The 21,082-nt window shown below is 45.9% G+C and overlaps 2 protein-coding genes across 4 annotated transcripts in view; both read right to left on the bottom strand.

Moving 5' to 3' along the window:
- Nucleotides 1-76: 76 nt before the first annotated feature.
- On the bottom strand, nt 77-5,440 carry dhx32b (DEAH (Asp-Glu-Ala-His) box polypeptide 32b). The gene is made up of 11 exons (XM_003963973.3): nt 4,254-5,440; nt 3,975-4,168; nt 3,171-3,546; nt 2,857-3,093; nt 2,591-2,684; nt 2,370-2,519; nt 1,626-1,817; nt 1,408-1,548; nt 1,098-1,288; nt 679-869; nt 77-236 (listed from the first exon to the last, which is right to left on the bottom strand). The coding sequence occupies exons 1-11, from the start codon at nt 4,533-4,535 to the stop codon at nt 77-79; spliced, it is 2,208 nt and encodes a 735-aa protein (XP_003964022.2). The 5' UTR covers nt 4,536-5,440.
- A 116-nt stretch (nt 5,441-5,556) lies between these two features.
- adam12b (ADAM metallopeptidase domain 12b) overlaps nt 5,557-21,082 on the bottom strand; it is a 46,616-nt gene continuing 31,090 nt past the window's right edge. For 2 of the 3 annotated variants that reach the window (XM_011603233.2, XM_029834787.1), the window contains 12 exons: nt 17,180-17,357; nt 16,167-16,256; nt 15,285-15,480; nt 15,082-15,190; nt 14,434-14,632; nt 13,940-14,017; nt 12,668-12,776; nt 12,222-12,408; nt 11,971-12,079; nt 10,340-10,591; nt 8,075-8,247; nt 5,557-7,242 (listed from right to left, as the gene is read on the bottom strand). In XM_011603233.2, coding sequence (XP_011601535.2) covers nt 7,191-7,242; nt 8,075-8,247; nt 10,340-10,591; nt 11,971-12,079; nt 12,222-12,408; nt 12,668-12,776; nt 13,940-14,017; nt 14,434-14,632; nt 15,082-15,190; nt 15,285-15,480; nt 16,167-16,256; nt 17,180-17,357 — 1,732 coding nt within the window. In that variant the 3' untranslated portion in view covers nt 5,557-7,190. The remainder of the gene's footprint in view (nt 7,243-8,074; nt 8,248-10,339; nt 10,592-11,970; nt 12,080-12,221; nt 12,409-12,667; nt 12,777-13,939; nt 14,018-14,433; nt 14,633-15,081; nt 15,191-15,284; nt 15,481-16,166; nt 16,257-17,179; nt 17,358-21,082) is intronic. The other variant, XM_011603234.2, reaches the window with a different exon arrangement.

Here is a 21,082-nt window from a genome sequence, read left to right on the forward strand (position 1 = left end):
AAAGACAAAACCGGTACTGAGAAGTCTGAGAGTGCAGTAAGTCCTGCTGGTTACTTCCTCAGCGCTGCACAGTGAGTCACTGTACAATGCAGCGCTCGTTGCTGTTGTCCTCCAGGTGCTCCTGTTGCTCCAGCTGGGGGTGTGAGGATCCCTCGTTTAACATGCTCTGGAGGATGTCCTTGCTCTCACTCGCAGGCAGGTTGTAGAAGAAATACTGTGGTGCCACGTGAAGGAACCTAACACGAAAGGGCAAACGTGAAACTGGTGCAAGGATTTCTTTTTCCTCCATAAAACTATCAAAAGACAAGAATTAGAGTTCTTACACGTACTTAAGGATCTCATAATATCTGAGGGGCAAGAAATAGAGCTGGACATTTTTAGGCTGCCGAGGCTAAGAGAGCGTGACAAAAACTGCAGAGCTTTTGTCTTCTTCCATTAAGCTGCCTCTCCACATTCACAGGGATCTGAACGATCCATAATCCCCCTCTAACCAGCTGATACTTGTGAACAGGATTATGATACCGCCGCTCACGACCAGTCCCAGTGAACTGCTGAACTGGGGCTGTATGATTGGTGTAAAATGGAAAAGGAATGTCTGATGGCATTTAATCTTCAAGATTTGAGGGTGGTCTCAGAGATCCTTTCAAAGCAACAAATGATCTAATCACGCATACTTACTCCTCCGGTGTGATTTGGGTAACAGTGCGGAGGCAGTTGTCCTCTGAGAAGGAATGCTCATGGAAAAGCACCCATTCTGGAAGGCCTAGTTTGGTGCTCTTGGCTCCATAGAAGGACAGACGGTGGATCTGAGCCACATGTTTGTTGGTAAGAATGAAGTAGTTCCCTGAACCGTCCACATCCCGGGCCACCTGAGCCACAGAACACACGCATGGAAACAGGGGAATCATCAGGCTAGCCATTCATTAAAATCAAGATGAGGATGCAACTAAACTGTGAGGAATAGAATAGACATCTGCTCCAAAAGTCTCACTCCTTTTTTTTTTTTTTTTTACAAAACCAGGAATACTGGACTTCAATGCTCATTTTTAAAAAAAGGAATAAAGGAAAATTGTGTTGTCCAGAGATATTAATCTGACCTGCATGAAGAAACCTGCTAGCAGGGCTCTTTTTATGTTCAGGGTGTTGTTCCGGGACCCAAAGGCAGGCACTGAGATGGGCAACTCAATCCTTTTTAGAATGTTAATGAGCTCAGAGTGAAGAGTGTCAGCAGTTAGCAGAGCAGCGTGATCCAGGCAGAGATCCTGACACCACTTCTCCACATTACAATCTAACCAGGGAAAGAAGCCGCAACAAAAGATGTGCATTAAAAGAATCCTTTTAAAAAAAAAGAATCACAGAATATGAGTATGAACCATGCAAATGCTCGTGCCGTTCCAGCACACTCACGTGGATTCTGCTGGCATTGTTTGAAGGCCTTGTAGATGTTGATGAGGGTGAAGTGGTCTCCTTCTGGGTGTCGGAACTTCATGTGGCACTGGGTCAGCGCAGGTTTCTGCTGCACTGGAGGAACCGAGATGCAGCTGGGTGCTAGAAAAATCCACAAATCAATGCGATGCTCGAAACAGTTCCCGTATATATCATGGACTGGGCGACCGGGGGGAGACCTGCTAACATGGCAGCAATGATGACCACCTCGCTGACACAGTCAAACTCGCAGGAGGCCAGCACGGTCTTCGCCATCTGGGGCTCCAAGGGCAACTCAGACATGATGATGCCCATCTCGGAGAGGTTTCCATCGTTATCTAGAGCTGCCAAGTAGTCCAGCTCCTCCAGGGCCTGCATGAGGCTTTCAGGGTCTGAGTACAGTAGGAGCAGATTTTAAGTGGAATTAAGTTCATTAACTGCATATAAACACACTTACTAAACTATTTAGAGATTATTTTCCAGTTCATGCTTTCTAATCCTAAATAGTGACCCAGTGGGAGAATCCATCTGCATTGAGGCATCGCCCAATAAAAATCCAGCAGATTAGGATTTTAGAATTCCCTCTAACATCTGCCTGCACTTCAGCAGGTTTGTGTTGAACATCGCGGGGAACCGACTCTGCTCGCAAACACAACAACATTTTTATACTGTACTCGACTAATGGGGGACTGAGGAGGAGTTTCTGTTTGAAGAGGTGAATAAATTTGGGGGAAACCGGGAATCAGGTCAGCCGTAAAAAGAATACAAGAACGGGAGCTGTCAGAAGAGGGGACGCACGGCTCACTGCCCAAAAATAGAGCCCGTCTGTGGGAGGGGAACAGTCCCACGAAACAGAAAATGCAATTCAGACATGTAAAATTCATTACGAGCAGGCAAAAACCCGTCGTCCACGTATTCGTCCTGTCACTTTGTGTAAGCCCCACCTGGCCGGTCGATGAAGTCACAGTGGGGAAGTCCGGCTATTTCCAGTCTCTTCAGGAAGAGCACAGTGGGAGTGATGGCTGACTCCAGAATATACGACTGTGCCTCTGTGGGAAGCTGTCTGTCCTCTGGGTACAGACAAAAACACTTTCCTGCAGCACACGGACACATTTTAGGTGAGACAGTAGCAGAAAAACCAAACAAAGATCACGAAGATCCTCACCCGCTGGGCCCGTCAGCTGTCTGCGACTTGCAGCTTGACCTCCACTGATTGGCTGAATTATGACTGAATTTGTCCTGATCCTGGGGTTGTAAACCTAAAACGGGAAATTGGATTACTTAAGGTCATTAAAACCCCATCGTTTTTCCACAACGCTGCTCTCTTGAGAGGTTAAGTGCATAAGATCTGGCAGCTTCTAGCGGTGAGAAACTCCGTCCATCCACAAGCATGGTGCTTGAGTTTAGAATCTCCTGGTTCCATCCGTTTACCTTTCTCTTCTCAAGCCCGACATCAATGACAAAGCCGATGGAGCTAACAGCCCAGAAGAAGTCCTCATTAGGGCTGGATGTGAGAAAAACTCTACGTGGCGGGCTTGATTCTTCCTCCTCCAGGACTGTAAGGGCCCCAGGCCGGCCGGGGTGCACAGCAACAGGTCGGAGTTTACCAAGATCAGGGTGTAAACTGTTCCCTTCATGCTGCAAGATGTCTCGGGCCAGATCTATCTCCTGATACAGAATAAACAAGTTCAGTGGAAGGCCTGTTCCCAAAGGTCTCGTTCCATCACTGCTGCAAGTGTTTGTACCTGCGAGGTCACTAGAAACACGACAACATCGCCTTCCCCTTTGGAGCGGTGGATCTCCAGCACCAGGCGCAGAGCAGAGCAGAAGTAGCTGTCCCCCGTGCTGCTGTGGACCACCTCTGCCCCCGCCGTGCTCTCCAGTCGGATGAGACTCTCTGCCAAGCCAGGGAAGTGCGCCAGTTGTTTGGGTTCGGGTCCCACAGCCGCGAGGAGAACCACACGGAGCTCCGGCCGCTGCAGGGTTATGTCCTTCAGCAGGCCCAGCAGAACATCGGTGGCTACTGTCCTCTGGTGGGCCTGATCCACAACTATCACACCGTAGCCCTCGAGCAAAGGGTCCGACATCATCTCCCTCAGAAGCATATCATCTGTGCAATACCTGTAAATGAGGTATGATGATGCCAAAGGTAGAAATGGTGAGGAAATGTACTCAACATGCACACTTAATGAAAAAGCTCTGTCTGCACATCAGCTTTGCTGCTATTAACATAATTCACTTTCACTTTTAGTCTTGGGAGCACGATTTCCTACTTGCAGCCCCAGCTCCCCCTCCCCTAAATGTGCCGAGGGCCTTTGTCCCACAGCTGACTTATGAGGGCTCCACATGAGTGAGTGTGACATATGTGCAGACAGAGAGCCGGGCAGCTGCGGTGGAGCCCCTGAAAAGAGCCCCTGAAAAGAGCCCCCTCCAGCCCTTTGTTCCTCTTTCTATTCAAAGAGGGGGAAGGCAGGGCGATTGTTGCCGGGGCAAATGGCTCGGACAGGAGGGACCCGTATTTTTGGAACTCGGAAGCGTTTTCTGTCTACCTGAGGATAGTTTCACTTGTGCAACATGTTTCCAGAGGGATGCTGTACCCCACTTCATGGCCGATGTTGACGTCCATCTCATCGGCCACTCTCAAGGCGAGGTCTATTGCCTGCTGCGCGTGAATCTGGGTACAGACCACCATACCGTGCTGGTAGTGGGCTGACAGGCAGAACTCAGCACACCACTGGGGGATCTGTTTCAACACACACGCAGGAGAACCTCTGAGTTGGCCCTGACTGGACTTTTGCATGACAGAATTAAGTGCAACATTTACTCACTTGAGAGCTCCTCCCAGTTTTAGCAGAGCCAGTTACACTGACAAATGGTTCTTTCGCCAAAGCGTCCATAAATTCGCACTTTGCTTTCCACACTGGCAGCTCTTTCCTTTCTCCCAGCAACTTGTAAAACCTGGAGGAATATGGCAGCCCATCAAACTGATTAAGCTCTAAAATGTCATCGTATTCTTTGTCTCCTTGACTCAGAGCATCTGCATCCTCACAGCAGGATGTGCTCTCCTCAAAACAGTCCAATCCTGTTACGCTTGTTAAGTCCTGTGCCATCGTGAGCCAGCTCCAAGTCCGTCTGGATTAGACCATTTATAGATCCAAAGATGTTACGTTTGAGAATCTGCAGCTCTCAGTAAACTGTTGGACGCCACACAGACCTCTGCAAGTGGAGCCAGATGAAAGGCTGACTGCAGGCAGTCAGCCCAGTGCTGTCATGTGGTCACTAATCCCATACAATTCGTCAACAGATGACACACACACATATGCCCGCCCACAAGCACGCGCGCGCGCACGCATACACAGAGTGGAGGCACTGAGAGGTCTGCTGTTCACAAGGAGAACTGGCTGGCACACAAAAGCTGGACACAATTTTAATTTATTAAGCAACTGTTTACTTTGACTGGTCATAATTGGATTACCTCGGCTATCTCAGCCAAACAATGGCTGCACACTGTTGAAAGGCTGCTAAAGTCTTAATGTGAGATGCACAGCACATAAAAATTCAATGGGCACCAAGCAGAGACGGTCGAGTGAACAGAATCAATATTAAATTCAGCTTAAGTTCACCGATTTAGTTGTTCTTTATCTGGAATGCAATGTTGCAAGACCCGTTTTTGTTCAGGTTTTTACTCCCTCGCCCTAATTAATCTAAAGTAGATATAAGTTAAATGTCAGCGTGGACTGAGTGAAAGATCAAATCAAACACTTAAGCGATGTGATTACTAGAATCCCCCAGCAGGCGGCGACGTGAAGCCAGGGAACGTAAATAACTTCATTCGCTGCTTGTTAGAAGGAAAAGAAGAACCAATCAACACTTTAATGATACTTACTTTTTTAACAGTGCTGTTTCAGTAGGATATCTAAAAATAATTTACAGGCAATTTTCACCTGGCTTTATTGCTTAAAGACCTCTGTAATGTGTTCACAGACACCCTCTCAGAGAGCAGGTGTAATCACATTGAAACACATTTTAATCATTGTTTTTGGGATGCATATAATTGTCCTTTTTTTTATGTTTGCTGGTTTTGGAAGATGACCTGCTGCATTTAAAATAAAATAAATAAATACACTTTTAAACCTGTTGAAATGATCCATTTATTTCATCTCTTTAAATATCACCATCCAGCCACCTGTCTTGGGTTGGAGGTGAAAACCTTCCAAATTTTTTTCATCACTCTAAAATGGGGCACAGGCTCAAAGCTGTTCTAGTATTACTATACTTTTCCAAATAAAATGAAATGAAATAAAAAAATGTTAACTGACATACACTATTTACACTTTTAGACATGTTTCCATAATGAGAAAAAAGACATTAATGATTTACACATAACAAACAGTAAACATTTAACAACTGACTGACACAGCACTGACAAATAGTTTCCAGCAGTTGCCGTCGAAGCATTTTTTCAAAACAAGAAAAAAGCAACATTCAAATGCAGCGTCCGTTTGCAGGACTTAAATCAGTCTGCTGTGTTGAGAGAAGGCTGCAAATAGAAAATGGATGATGTAAACGCTGATAAAAGAAAGAAAAAAATCCCAATTCAGGGCCCTGTAGTTCAAACAGACCTGTGAAAAAGCAGCTTTTTGACCCCAAATGCAACGTTGGGCTCTGAAATCAATCAATACTGATGCTAACGAGTGAGCCCAAGTTTCAATGCAAATGTAGGAACACACCAGCCTGAAACAACACAGCACAGACAGCATGAAACATCTTGTTGGGTACAATCGTGGAGGAGATTGGAAAGCTCGCAGTCCTGAAGTCATCCTTTTTGGCTCATTCACAAGGACAAAATGAGCATAGATGCTCATTTAGTTGTGGTAGACACTATGTGTGCACCACAACTAATGTTGAATTATATGGTGTTGGCGTTACTCTCTGGAACACAAACAGTCTGTTGAGACTCTGAGTCATCCGCCAACATTTATTTGAAAAAAAACAACATTTTTGGGTCCAAGACATGCGCTGAGCAGCGTATCAGCAATGCAGAGTATGTAAGTGTAAGTGGAAAAGGACTGAAAAAGTGAACTTATAAGGGAATAAGAAATCCTGGGCGTGTAAAATAAGCAGATCAGAGTAATCCCACAAAAATGGCTGCAGTACAACCAAGTATCAAATCCCACAGAGTGTTATTTTTTCTTTTACCAATTTCTACTTTGTACCACCGTTGTGACACAAATGAAAAAGACAAATCAGGTAAAAAAAAAAACATGTAAACATGGAAAGTGAACAAATAACACCACCCTAACCTTCCACAAACTGACAGACAACTTGCTGAGCTGTGCTCCACTTCTATTTACCTTCAATTTAGTCCAAAAACAACATGTCGTTGCTTTGATTTTCTAATCGGGTTCAGTGGTTATATATAAAAAAAACACAACATTTCAGCATTTCGTTTGAAAAGAAGTATCAAAAAATGAAAAAAAAGTTCCTCCTTTCTGTAATCTCCCACTCCTGAGTGGAGCTCCTCTCTGCAAACTGGTACAACTGAAATTAAATATTTAAATAGATAAATAGTTCATTGGTACCTGAGCGAGGGTAACAAAGCACCTTTCAGAGGTGTAGCACCGCCGTGGAATGTGAGTCCCCTTTTAGGCAAAACTCTGTGACGCTTTGCAAGCGCCTGAAGTTCTCGGAGGATCTCAGTAATGAGTGCAAATCAAAAAAAGTGTCTTTGTGTCAGTTGGAGGGTTCGTTACTCAACAGAGGCCTCAGCAGTCCTGTGGAGTCTTTGGTGGTCTGTAGGGCAACGGAGGCACGGGTCTGAAAGGCAGCAAAAAACATCACATTCATGTCAAAAAACAGCAACTATGTGTCCATGTGGTCGCGCTTTATTTCCCTTTCCAAGCTGCAGTTAGTTTCTACAGGCAGGGACAGCTGCAGGATCAGCCTCTCTTTCTGGCATGGCTGGTTTTTCTTTTGTGGCCTGGTCACAGATGGTCGGGGCTAAAACAGAGACCACGCACCAAATGCGCTCTAAAACTGCACGGGAGCCGCTCAGCCAAATGACAGTCGGCGGTGGCCTGGAACGCCTGTGACCACAGCGAGAACACAAACGTGGCCTCGGCTGTATTTACCGAGTTTGTGTAATCATCCCGAGTCTCTTTGGACCCTAGACGGATGCCCAGAAGCGGCGGCCCAAATGAATGAATAAATATGCACGCTCTCCTTCGGCACCAGTAAGGTGTGAATTTACATACAGTCAGGATTTATAGCATGTGATGTTGCTATGACAACCAGGTTTAGTATTTGTGAGGTTTCAGAGAGTTTACCAGCCGGCAGAATCAGGTAGATCAGCGGTGAAAGTGAAAATAAAAAAAAGAAAGCTGCACATGTTTATTTACATGGAGAGCGTTCAAACCTGGGTCACGGGAGACACGTGTGGACATGCTTGTTAAGACGTGGGGAAAGCGGGCCGGCTGGAGGCTGACCTCCAGCACGTTTGATCAGAGGAAGCGTGTTAGGACAAGGTGTAAGCCGCCCATACTGAGTTCAGCTTGTCTTGTTTATCTACTTAAAAGCAATACAATCAATCACAGTTGGTTTCCCACAAAAAAGGAAAAAGAAGTTGAGAAGCAGATTTACCGCCACCCACCTGCTGGGTAAAGGCATGGTGGGCGCAGGCCTGGGCACAGTGGGGATCGGTATAGGGAGGGGCCCATTTCCAGGAACGTGGGTCCCTGCGGTGGTACCGCGACCCAGGCGAGCGCTCCTCCCCAGTGGGTCGGCAGGGAGAGGCTTCTGTGGGGGACTGGGTTTCTCAAAGTCCTGAAGAAGGAAGCACATATCATCAATGATTACCGAGGGATTTGCTCACAATATTCACAGTTAACGCAGTACTTGTAACTAATCCTACAGAACTACAGCCATATTAAAATGTGTCAGGAATATTTAAAAGCGGTCACGTCATAGAGACGCGTGTCGCTAGAGGGCGCTGTTTCGTCAGCCACTTCCACTGCTGATAGAAGATGACCATCTCCTCCCCCTCCTGATGCTGCTGCTGCTGAGTGAGAACACAATCTCATCTGGATGAGGTGCCATCATGTGTTACTAATCTACAGCGTTGAGGTGCAGAGGTGTTAAATATTTGCTACCACAAAACCAGAATATATTGGGTTTTGTCTCCACCACAACCTGCACAGATGAATCCAGGAGGTGCTTGAAAAGATCAATTCATTTAGTCTATTGGTGAACGTACACATTTAGAATGTTGACAAGTTTGACCCGCCGGACTTTATCATGACAAACATGACTTCACTCCAGCTCTGAGGATTTACGCCCTTTGCTTCCATCTAAAATAAATCAAAAGTTTTCAGCGAAGGATTCCCATCCTCATCTTATGCCTGAATGTTTTTGGACATAAAGGGAATTTTGATGTGTTAGTCGAGGCTGAATTCAGAGGCTGAGTTGTTGTTTTTAAAAAAAAAAAAAGTCTGCATAAACCTGACAGTAAGAGGCAATTCATGCAAGATTACAGATCATTAACTGAAAGAAAGTTTGAACAAAAGAGTAAAATTTTGACCCAAAAAAGCCCGAAGCTCTTCAGATGCAGTTAGGTGCCCCATGGAGACTGAAAAGTTACGACGCTTTAATCAGAATGAGCTGCGTGGAGCCTCAGCAGGTCTGTGCTAACTCTGAATCTGATTTAGGGTCCCGTGTGAATACTGTTCCTATTTGGGGGTAATAAAATGTACACTGCGGGAGACCCAATTAGATAAATCGGGGTGAATATTAAATGAAAGTTGTGGAGTACTTTGAGTACTTCACAGACTTCCAGAAAGCGCGCCACCCGCCAACACAAAGCGCAGGTTGGTGTTTTGTTTTTGTGGTTTTTTCCCTGACAAACTCCCACATGTGTAATTTATGTGCAGTATAAAGACGAGAGTGTTTTTCAAAGACGTGGACGCGACGCATCTATTCAGACGCAAACACAGCAGCGGGCCCGGGTGTGTTGGCAGGAATCCTCGCGTTGTAACCGGAGTCTTGGTGCTGTTCACATGCCTTAATTCATAATGAAGGATCGCACCGTCCTTTGAGGCTTAAGAAAGATGCACGAGCCCTGCGAGCAGCTTTCACAATCTACCGAAGGATGAGAAAAATGGCTGTTTATATACAGTCACAGCTATATTTCAAATTCTGCAAATGATGGCTTTTTTTTTTCTTTTAAAAAAAAAAAAAAGCACATTTACCTCCCAAATGTCTTTGTGAGGAGCTTCTAAACAGGATCCAACATTATTTACTATGTCCTTGAGCCACATTAACATCAGGCATGTTTTCTTTCTTTCCTTGTTTTTATTTTTTGTCCTACCTCATCATTAAAACCACTTTTTATCCCCCCCCAGAGAAGGGGGGAAAAGGTAAAACAAGACAGAGAGAGCCGCTTTGAGTTTGAGGGGTGTTTGAAATACTTTCCCCTGTGTCGATATACACTTAATAAATCTGAACAGAAATTCCATTATCCCTTCCTGACTTCATGCACACATGCCGAATGCGTTCGCCCTGCCTCCGTCATCTCAGCCAGATGAGCTCACAGTAGCCGATGTCTTTGTTTGGTCAGGACAGTATGCAGCCTATTCACGAAGCAAAGGGCGGCCTTTCAGCTAATGTGCACGTTTGAATCCATCAGCGAATGACGTCTCCGTCGCATAAAAATAATCTGAAGCGTCCACGAGTGGAAAATCCCCATTAAAGATACATTTTGATGCAATAATTTGGTCAGAAATGAACATCAAGGTTCAGTATTGATTGTAAGAGAGTTCAGGGTCTGATGTGAATAACGCCTCTCAGGCCGTACCCGTATTTATCAACGGCTTAATCATTTACGGCGAAGCCAAAAGACACAAACTACAATAACACAAACCTGGTCCAGGCCGTACGACGGCTGCCGTCGAGGCAGACTGAGGAACGGCGGCACTTGAGTCGGTGAGAGGGATGCGCCGGCGAGCGGGACCCTGTGGTGGGCTGGGAGGGGGGGCAGGGTGGGCTGGCCCACGCTCAGCGACGCCGGCATGGGGCCGCTGATGTGCAGCGGCTGGTAGAGTGGCAGCCGGCGCAGGCTGTGGGAGTGGAAGTTGTGCGGGGGGAGAAGAGGCTCGGCACTCAGCAGAGATGGCTGAGAAGACGAGAAGAAGGTTTATGACGTCAGAAATGTGCATTCGATTAATAAACATCTGAGGAGCCAGTCGGACTCAGTCTGATGGACTATATGAACATTGTGTTGAGGGAACTTCCCTGGAAACAGACATTAACCCTGAAAATGTTGGCGTCTTCGGGGTTAATGGTATCTGCACAGCTGCACAGAACGTATACTGCAGACCCAAAAATAACCTGGATAGACCCTCTCCTATTAACCTGGGGGAAGACGCTTTACCGCTTCTCACCCTCTCCGTGTATCTAAATTCAACCAGGGACGGCAGGAGCATTCCTGGATATGTTTTATGCATGGTTTCACCTTTGCATGCCAGAGCGTTCAATTTAAAGATGCAGCGAGCGGCAAACACACAGCACCCGCATAAATGTCCCCACAGAAATGGGAGGTTTAGGCTTCGTCCTTGTGTCTGGCCTCAGCAATTCCCACACTTTTGCCAATCTAATCTAAGATTATTCATAATCGGCCGCATCATTAATCAGGTTCAAGCGTGCAGAGGGATGCACGTGTTCCCATCCCAACCTGCTGCTGCTAACCCACTGTGGCACATACGATCAGCTGTTTTCATTCCATTCTTGGCAGCTCATTCAAAGGTTTGTGCAGTTATATACTGTATGTTATATATGTGGTTTCTCTGTAGATATTTAGCCCATCTTTTATCCTTCACTTCATCAAGAGCAAGCAAAGCTGCATGAGAGGTGATGCCTTGAATAAATTAATGTGCATCGGACATGTTTAAAGTTTCTAACTTCACAAACACCTGCAAGGATAAGGACTGAGGAGGAGCTCTCGCCTTCCTGGAATGAAATGCAGGATTCTTCCACTTGAGTGATGAAGCTCTCATTAATATGATATAGCTGATGTCAAACTTGGCCATAAAGCTAGCAAACACAATTATTACACACGATGTTAACAAAGCCAGGATCTGAGCACATGTCCAGACCAGCTGTTAGCTGTTAGCTGTCGGCTCCAGAGCAAACCAATAACACCTAAAAAGGCCAAAAACCATTTTGCTGTCAGACATTGCGCGCACACACACACACACACACACACACACACACACACACACCCACACAGAACTTGGAGCGGAGTCTGCGAAGTGATCATAATAAAAATGGACATCCTGTTTCAAATGTTGCTCATTTTTCTAGAGCAGAAGCAACTTTTCATACTGGTGCTGCAGATACAGCCAGTTGTGAACGCACACACACACACACACACACACACACACACACACACACACACACACACACACACACACACACACACACACACACACACACACACACACACACACACACACACACACACACACACACACACACACCGGGGCAGGGACAAACCTTATAAATGTTGGCTCCGGAGGGTTTCGGAGGAGGCTTGCGCTGTGGTGTGGGCCTGTATGTGGACTGAACCCTGATGGGGCTGGTTGGCCTGTTGGCCTCTACAGATCTATAAGCACAGCAGATAAATCCATACTGCAGTTTGCTTCGATGAGCATATCCACATCCAGGGATTCGCTAAGCTTCTTTGGCAACAACCTTACTAATTTTGATAAATATATCTGAATAAATAGAGAACTGAGGAATCTCACCTGAATTTCTCCAACGTGCTCTTCTTATTGGCGAAGAGGAGGCGCAGCAAAGTCTTCCTCTTCACAAAGACGGCGATGGTGACCGTCAGGAGGCTGGCTAGTGTGATCAGTATCGCCACGGTGATGACCGCGCTATCAGCTGATGCCACATACGACAAGACGCACATTAATACACATGCACGCACATCTACAGCACACAGGGGTGACAGGACACGATGCAGAGAGCGTTTCAGCCAGGCTGGCTCAGGAAACATTCAGGAGCATTTCTTTGCTCGCTCATAAATCAGACGACAGCTCAGGGTTTGATGCGGCAGTCTGCATGTAATGGAGGTAGTAATAACGCTGTAATAACTTCATAAGTCAAGAGAAAAACGTAGCAGGGGCGACCCTGTGGCTGCCCTTTGTTCGTCTGTCCAGATAAAAGAGGCAGCTGCACCAGCCGGTACCTGCCAGTCTCATGGGCCCGCTGTCGATGCTCCCTCCAAAGCCTTCCCTCTCGCAGAGCGGAGGAGCCCAGTGGGCTTCGCAGTGGCAGTTGTTCTTGTTGTTACACACCTGCATAAAGACAGTTTCATGGTCTTTTACTGGCCCGATGGTTCCATCTTGTCCCAGAGACGTGCACCTGGTTCACCTTATCCCCAATAATCCACTCTATCAACACAGGAATGTCCGTGCAAGCATGTGCGCTAAAAGTCATAACCTGCAAATTATCTGTCCTGGAGAATTCTTTAGCACACGTTTCTAATTCAGGAGGATCCCCCAGCCTCCGGACAGAGGTGAGGGAGGCGTACAGGGACTCCTGCAGCTGCGGTGGATTAACACTCAACGGGACGGGAAGCCAAGTGCCTCCTCTGTCTTCACGCCGTGGACACTCCTAATAACACCGATGGGGTCAAGAGGCACTCGGGGGCTCCAGAGGAGGTGTGACATGCAGATGTTTTGTGCGCGTGTGGGAGACATCATCCATCTGGGATGGATGGGATGACATCATCCATCTTTTTTATGTAAAACTAGGAGGAAGGTAGCTGAAAACAGGGTTTACATTACAGTGTATTTTGTTATTAAGAGGTCAAATTGTAATAAACCCGTAACAAATGTTAAATGTGCCTACAGGCTACGGAGATATAAATGTATAACTCAGGTTAATTTACTGGCAGAAAACAATTTTCATTATTCAGTATAATGAGAAAATCACCACTGTCTAGAGCGGAACACGACAGACGTAAAAATTTAATCAGCTGCAGCTTAAAACGTCTCATGATACGTTTATGACCTTTGGCTTCAACAGGAAGCGTTGTTGTGTGACTTCAGAGTCTGCTTGGGAACTAAAGCGAAGGGAAAGCTGATTACATCTAATACTTCAACATCCGGGAAAACGGCTGCGACGTGCCGCTGCTGTCCTTCAGCCTCGCTCGCGGTAGAGATCACGTGCTGCACCACATGTGCGTAAACAAACGACGCGGCTAAACGGAATTGATTTAACCACACGGGGACAATGAAGACTGATCATCCGCAACAGTCGTAGCTGAGTAGCTGCCACAGCTCGCAGACTTTGCTGTAAATAAGCTGCCGCTCTGCTATTGTGTGCAATTATGGCTCAGCCAGGCTTAATTCTGATTGTCATAAAGTGACTCAATTGGAATGAAGCCATTCTGCTCTTCCGCAGTCATAATTACAAACTACAGTAAAGGTTAAATTAACAGCGGATCTGTACTCACCCCACGTCCATTGCACTTGCCAGAACATTCATGCACGCCGAAGACGCTGACGTTCTGGCACTGTCGGTTCAGACACACCTGGAAGATAAAAAGGGTCAATAAGCAACAGGGGAAATCCCAATAAGAATTATAAATACTGAATAGAAACGTGTGCAGAAGGGTTATATCTACAAAGCTCTATTGTCTCAGAGTGGATTTATGGAAATCTATTAATTTCTCATGTCTGAACCTTACTCAAACAAAGCCATCAGAGCACTGTTATCCGATTTAACAAAATGGGTAATTATAATATATATCAGATATCACATCACCTCTGAAGAGGCTCCATTGTTCCCACGAGAAAGTTGAAATTGAATTGACAGCGCTAATAACAGCAGAGTCCATTTATTAAGACCCCAGGTCGATCCCGGTCATCACAGCTTATAACCAAAAGTGAACTTTATTACAGCTAAAAAAAACCCACAATGCCACCTGAATCTACACTGTGCGCTCACCAGGCCGTCTCCACACTTGGTGCCAGCCAGGACCAGTCCGGGATCAGGCATGTCATCGCCCAGGTAGACGTGCGTTCCTCGGCACAGAATGCGCCCTCCTTCTTGTAGTGGGATGTTGGTTTCGATAGAAACAGCATTCGTTCCAATCACGGGCCTGTTGGCGCCTCCCTGGCACTGGATTTTACCGCACTTTGCGTCCCTGTGCGCAACAAACGCGATTAAAAGGTTGCGAGTGGACACAAAACGCTTAATGGAAACAGCGCTTGGACACAAAGGCCCGTCAGTCAGAGGCACCGATAAGGAACTGCAGGGAGGGATGAGAGGCGGCCGCGGAGGGCCGCGTCGCTTCAGTCCTCCAGTTATTAAAGCAATTACATCAGTTAACAAAAGGCTTGATTACACAATTCACCCAAAGGGGAACATCTTCAAAACAATTAGCCAACAAGACGAGATGAAGACTTTCTAGAACGTAATTAGCCGCTATCTTTCTCAGATTACATTTCTCACCCACATTGGTCTTTGTGTGGAAATGCTGCGTGTCAGCTTCCACAAGCTAATGAGGGTTGCTAATGATGCCACTTAAGTTAATTGGCTGCGTGCTACCCACTAACTTTGCCGCGCCCCCGCCGCCACCATGCAGCGTCTTACCTGGCGTCGCATTTGGCAAAGGAGCCTTTGGTGTCTTTTCCACAGTTCCCATACGGGTCCCCTGCGGAGTTGACGCGTTCAAAGCATATCCCAGGGGCCGGTTTCGCACCTACACTCAGGCACAAAAAAGCGTTTTTGAGGCTCATTTTCTTTTATTCATTTCCATTTTAAATGAAGCGGTGACTGGTGAGCGTCTGATTTACCTGCCCCCCACAGGGTGATGCACTGCTGCTCGTGAGTCTGGCAGATGCCGTTGTAGCAGTAGCCTTCCACGCTGTGGCAGGCGTGCCCGTCGTGCAGGTAAACGTTGGCGGGGCAGTGAGGGCTGGCGCCGGTGCAGAACTCGGGCAGGTCACAGGAGTTACCGGACTCTCGGCACAGGGTGCCAGCCGGTTTCAGCTGCAGATGAGGACAGGAAAGACGTCTCAGATCTGGCAGCGCTGACATGGACGGTCTCAGTCCATGGACAGATTCTACTCCGACTCCTACATCTCTAATTACGATGAACGGATATATTACTGATGTTAATGCTGTTGTCCTCTGTATATATCCTCCTGTCCATCTCAGGGAGATGGATCCCTCTTCTGTGGCTCTCCTTCAAGTTTCTCCCTTATTCTTAAAATTTTCAAGTTTGTTTTTGAGGCAACCGTGATTTTGGGCTCTAAATAAACCTGACTTGACTTCACTGTATATGCAAAGCAAGCAAGACGTCTCCTTTAAGGACGTAATTAACACACATGTAAAGTGACTGATTTCTGAGGGAGATGCTTTATTACCAACCCTCTCCAAAGACAGACTTGTCAGTGCTAATTTTAATAACTTAGAGGGAAGTAATTTTATGTAATCTGTACTGAGATTTGAAAGCTGCATATTAAGGTAGAGTTTAAATGAACAGGGCGGGCTTTCGTTATTACCAAAGGCACATTAGGCAGTCTCAAGACTTACTAAAGGAGCTGTTTCCAATTACTGCTGCACGTCACTTTGGAAACTGCTCATAATTGCTACAGCTTGGTGCAACAGAGGAAATATAGGTTCATCGCGATGAGTGGAAAACACAAAGGGAGGGCCGCAACGCAACCACGCACCTTACAGTCGTCGCAGCACTGTCCGTGGGCGCACACGGCGTCTCCCGTGAGGGTGCAGGTGGTGGCGTTGCAACACGGGTTCATACACTCCTGCAACAGAAAAACACACCGCAACAGGTAAGAGCGGGCCAGCTGACCTCCTGCCTGCCGTGTGCGTGTGGGAGAGGGTCCTTCTATGTTGATCCTAAACCCTTGAGGCGTGGAGATATATGAGCTGTTCATATGTTCTGGATTTGGGACTCGTGCAAAGGGGTGCGTTTGACACAACGATCCATGTAACAACAAAGTGGGAGTCATGTGTTTTCACTTGTGAGCTGATCCCAGCAGGGAGACTCAACACTTCAGATAGTTGGAGTCTGGCTAGTTGGAGGAGAAATAACATTACATTCTCTTCAGGTGAGGCAGTGGGTCAATACCTCATTTAAAGTTACTGTTGGTTTGTTCACAACCGCACTGACACGTTACATGAACATTAATGTGAAAATCACACATTCCACATTATTATTCAAATCAGTCACTCATCAAATCACCCAATCTGCAGCTGCCCCGAACTCAGAGTGAAACACATGATTCTCATTTAGCGGCGTGCACGTGTGTGGACACGGGTGGGTTCGGACACAGAGAGCTTATTTCAGGCTTTTCTTCTAGTCTTGTAATACAGTTTGATCTGGTCCAACTGGCCTTCAACAAACACATGACATCACGGCCTGTTTGACTGATCAGCCGGTGTTCTGGGTGTGATCCGTGTCAGATGCTTGTTTTGGACTCGAGCAGCTTTTTGTCTAACTTTGGGTTTGGACTGATATGTTAACAAAGTATGTTCTAAAGTTTAGAACATACTTTGTTAACATATCAGTCCTGATTCCCAAAAAATAAAATATTGATTCTCCCTCATGCATTTTTTTTTGTTTTAGGCTCAAATAATGTGTTCCCTCTCAAACTTCTCCATGCTCACAGCGAGCAGAGGAGCGGACAGTTAAAGCTGGGATGTGGAGTTCTGCCCTTGAGCTCACCTCAGGCTCCCCGCAGTCACACTCTTCTCCCTCCTCCACGTAGCCGTTGCCGCACTTCTGGCCCCCGTAGAGCACCTTTACCTCGGGCATGTTGTACAAGCACATGCCCACGCCTTTCTCCAGACTGGCAGCCAGGTCCTTCTTACTGCAGGTACTGAAAACAGTGGGGAACGGGTACCTACGAAAAGACCGAGCAGGTTGGACTAAGTGGAACGACAGAGCTGTGGAATTAAGTAAAAATGTGCACGTTGTACCGACATTGTACGAGCTGCACTTTACTTACTTTCCGTCTTAGTTACATAAGTCACCCATCAAAATTCTTTTTTTTTCTCTGGCAGCTACATTTTACCCTGACAAGTGCTGCAAACTTTGAGGAGCTGACAAGAGCCACAATGGCTGAGAAGGAAGGCTGCATATGTATTATTAGCTGTACAGTGCACAATCCAGGCAGATCTGGAGAGCTAACGAACATGTCCTTCAAAAAATGAAGTAATTTAACTTCATTTAGAACATGAAATGGTATTTTAACCCATCATCCACAAGAGAATTAGTGCACCTCCTCAGAGCATCTCCACTGAACACACTGAACAGAGAATTCAACGTCTGGTGTGCAAGATTATCTCAGTTTTAGGGAATAAGATGTTGGGAAAAACGGGTCCAATGGAACAACCTGACCCAGTATGGAGAATGCTGCTGCTGTCTGTGCAAAATATCTTTGACAAAAAAGAACTGCACACTGGGTAGAAGTGGATGTGGCTGCTGTGTGGATGAAGCTGTGTTCTTAGTTGACAATAAAACTCTTCTGACTGGGGATTGGGCATAATAGCGAAGGCCAGAAATAAAGTCATCTTTAAGTACTGTGTGTTTTCCCTCCTCCACAAAAAAGTTGTACCATCTATAGTCTGTCTACTGTGCCTCATCTGTCTTAGTTATTCCAGTATTAATGTTTTCACCACAATAATCACATAAATACAGATGACGCCCCTGCGCGGTGGTGTAGAACCGCACAAAGCAGAGACAGCCTGTCATGCACAGTGTGGCTGATAACACAGCGCACGCATGCTTTCGAGTTACCATGAAGGCGAATTACAATACACACAACAGTCATTGCTCATATAGAGCGCCCATGCTACATAGATGCAGTCACATGCTCCTGGGGCACAGAAGAAGGTACATTAGGCTTATATTTGATTGACAAGCATGCTTTGCGTCACACAGTAGATATAGGGGATAATGTATAAAATAAAACACTATGCACAAGTAAATGTCACAGTGAAAAAGCAATAATGACTAGATGTCCTTGTAAAGTCAGCTTGTTGTAATTAATGTATGTGTGAGCTCTGCCTATTTCTCTTCTACCTGTCCGCCCCCCCTTCTCCTCCATCTCTGCCCAGCCGGCCTTCAGCAGAACGGTCCCCCCATATGAGCCTGTCCTGCCCAAGGTTTATTGCCGGTAAAGGAGAATTTTTCTTTGACACTGTTGCTTGTCAGGCCCTGGGATTCTATAAAGCACCTAGAGACAATTTTGATTGTAACTGACGCTATATAAATAAAGATTGATTGATTGATAGGGACCTTTTGATTGATAGATTGATAGATGAGCTTGAAACTAAGACACGATGATGCAGTGATAATGAATTAACATGGATTTGATATAATAATTGAGCTGCATGTTGCAGGTAATGCTTGTGAGGCAGCCTCACCAGAATAATGCACACACACTATATGACTGAACCCATGCAAAGTGATGCACGCACTTACGGTGGATCTATGAAAAGAATGCTATAAGACACAAACTCATTCATCTGATAAAGCAAATACATTTTACACACTGTGGCTGTTAGAAACTTAGTCCATCAAAACCCTTAACTCTGCTTTTATACAGAACAAATGCTGCCATTCAGCTTCACCTGCAGGAAAATAAGAACTCAATTTCAGAAAGAATTTAAGTGTATCACTCAAATTTTTGGAACGAAAGCAGACGAGAACCTGGCCTGAGAATAATAGAGTCTCAAATGAGTTTGAACCATAAAACAATTGAACCCCCTTAAATCAACCCTGCAGATGAAGATGGAGCCAGACGTGTGCAGAATGACTGAAACCGAGCCAGAACTGATTCTAACAAACTGGCATCCAAAAAAGCAAAACCTGCGATAGGAAGATGAGTGAAATGCTGAAAGCAAAAATGTGCCCTTATATGGATCGCTCCTTGATATTTGAAAGCATCTCGGAATTTGATTTTTCAAACGAAAGGTTAAATTGTCGTTGTCAATATTAGTTAAGACTGAAACCACCCTAATATTAGGCTGCTGTAGGTCCACATCCACATGCTGTATTATCACAGCTGAAACCAGGCGGCTGCTGCGCAGTGCAGGAAATTAGACGAGCAGAGCGTCTCGGCTTCTCTGGAAAATACTGACACAGCCCCCACCCCACCCCTCCGGGTGTAATATGCTGAAGTGCGACTACAGTATATCTGAGGTGCGGAACAGTTACTGAACACAATATTTAATTATCATCCGGCTCTGCTGCCTGAACAGAGAATATGTCGCTGACTGAAAAGTCTCCTTATTCCAGTGAATCCTGCAGTCACCAGCGAAACGAAGGCCGACATTATCAGCTGCTTCAGGGAGTTCAGTTACAAAACACTTCCACCGGAATACTCAAAATGAATGATTTAAAAGGTTTCTTGTAGTTCTTGCAAGATCGTTGTCAAAGCTAAAGGAGCGGGGATTTACGGGTTGTTTTTTGGTCTTTATCAGACGCTCCCTGTTCCCCCAGACACATGCTTTCCATTAGAGGATCTAAGTCTATTTTCAGTCGCTCTTCGTCTCTTCCGCGGGCACAGAAATGTTACTGAACCATGATTTTCGCAGATTGATGAGCGCTGCCGGTTTTGAGGTTGAATGAAATAAAAATAAAAAACCCCATAACAACAGAACCTGATATCTTTATAAGCATAAGTCTAAGATCTAGTCTGTCCAAAAGAGCAGACAAAGAGACTGAATAGGCAGATTTTATGCAACCCTGTAGGGGAAAGCGCCCTCCTCCCACTGCCCGAGGACACAGAAAAACAACTGGTCTGCAGATTTCAGGACGCAAACACATTGTATCGAGTAGAAAGCCAATAATGCAAAATAGACTTGGCCCTTCTTACTTCAAAACAGGTCATTTTGAAGTAAGAATTGGGAGAATGATCCAGAGGAAATAATCGTAGCTGTGGTATTTAATACACGAGGATGAGTGTTGATGGCTGCAGAGAAGAAATTAATATCCTGAGCACACTAACTGACCTTTTAAAACATTTACAGCACACATTTATCCATCCGTGAACTACAGCGTTCTCCCCAAGATCCAGAATTCCTCAGGAGAATGGCATTTGGTTACCTCCCGTTGCACTGATATAAAAAAAGTCACCTCTTGGCCTTTGTGTCTGGTCCCAGCTTCACGCTGGGCTTCATCTCTCTTCCCAGCGGTGCATATAGACACAGGAAAGTTGCTTTGAGCTTTCTCCACGTGTTTTTGTGATGCAACTCTTAGCTCAACTTCTAAGATACCCCCCTTCCCCACTTCAAAATGTCCAAAACGTGCGTTCCTCCGCCGCCGTCTCCTGAATTTCTCCTCACTATTATGACACAAGTCTCTCGTGGCTGTCAAAAATGTCCGAGCGCAGCCAAATGATTCCTTCATACTCATCCTCGCTCTCGTTTGTGGCTCACATTTACCTCTCTTCCTGCTTAGCCGCTGAGGGAGATGAAACAAATGAAATCAGTGCTTCTTGCTCTGGTTCTCCATCCAGGCATAAAGCACCTCTCTGTGGATCCCTCTCTGTGTGTCCCGGCCCTGATTACAGCTGGCAGCGTCACTGATAATCACGTCATTTAGATGCAGCGTGTACTCCCC

Source organism: Takifugu rubripes, chromosome 4 (assembly GCF_901000725.2).
Source record: "Takifugu rubripes chromosome 4, fTakRub1.2, whole genome shotgun sequence".
NCBI lineage: Eukaryota > Metazoa > Chordata > Actinopteri > Tetraodontiformes > Tetraodontidae > Takifugu > Takifugu rubripes.

What these genes read in the sequence shown, in the direction of transcription:
- dhx32b (XM_003963973.3), bottom strand. Translation starts at nt 4,535, where the DNA reads ATGGCACAGGACTTAACAAGCGTAACAGGATTGGACTGTTTTGAGGAG. An exon ending in TGACTTCATCGACCGGCCAG is followed by an intron (nt 1,818 to 2,369) that starts GTGGGGCTTACA and finishes TACTGTACTCAG; the next exon opens with ACCCTGAAAGCCTCATGCAG. An exon ending in ACCCAAATCACACCGGAGGA is followed by an intron (nt 237 to 678) that starts GTAAGTATGCGT and finishes CTTTCGTGTTAG; the next exon opens with GTTCCTTCACGTGGCACCAC.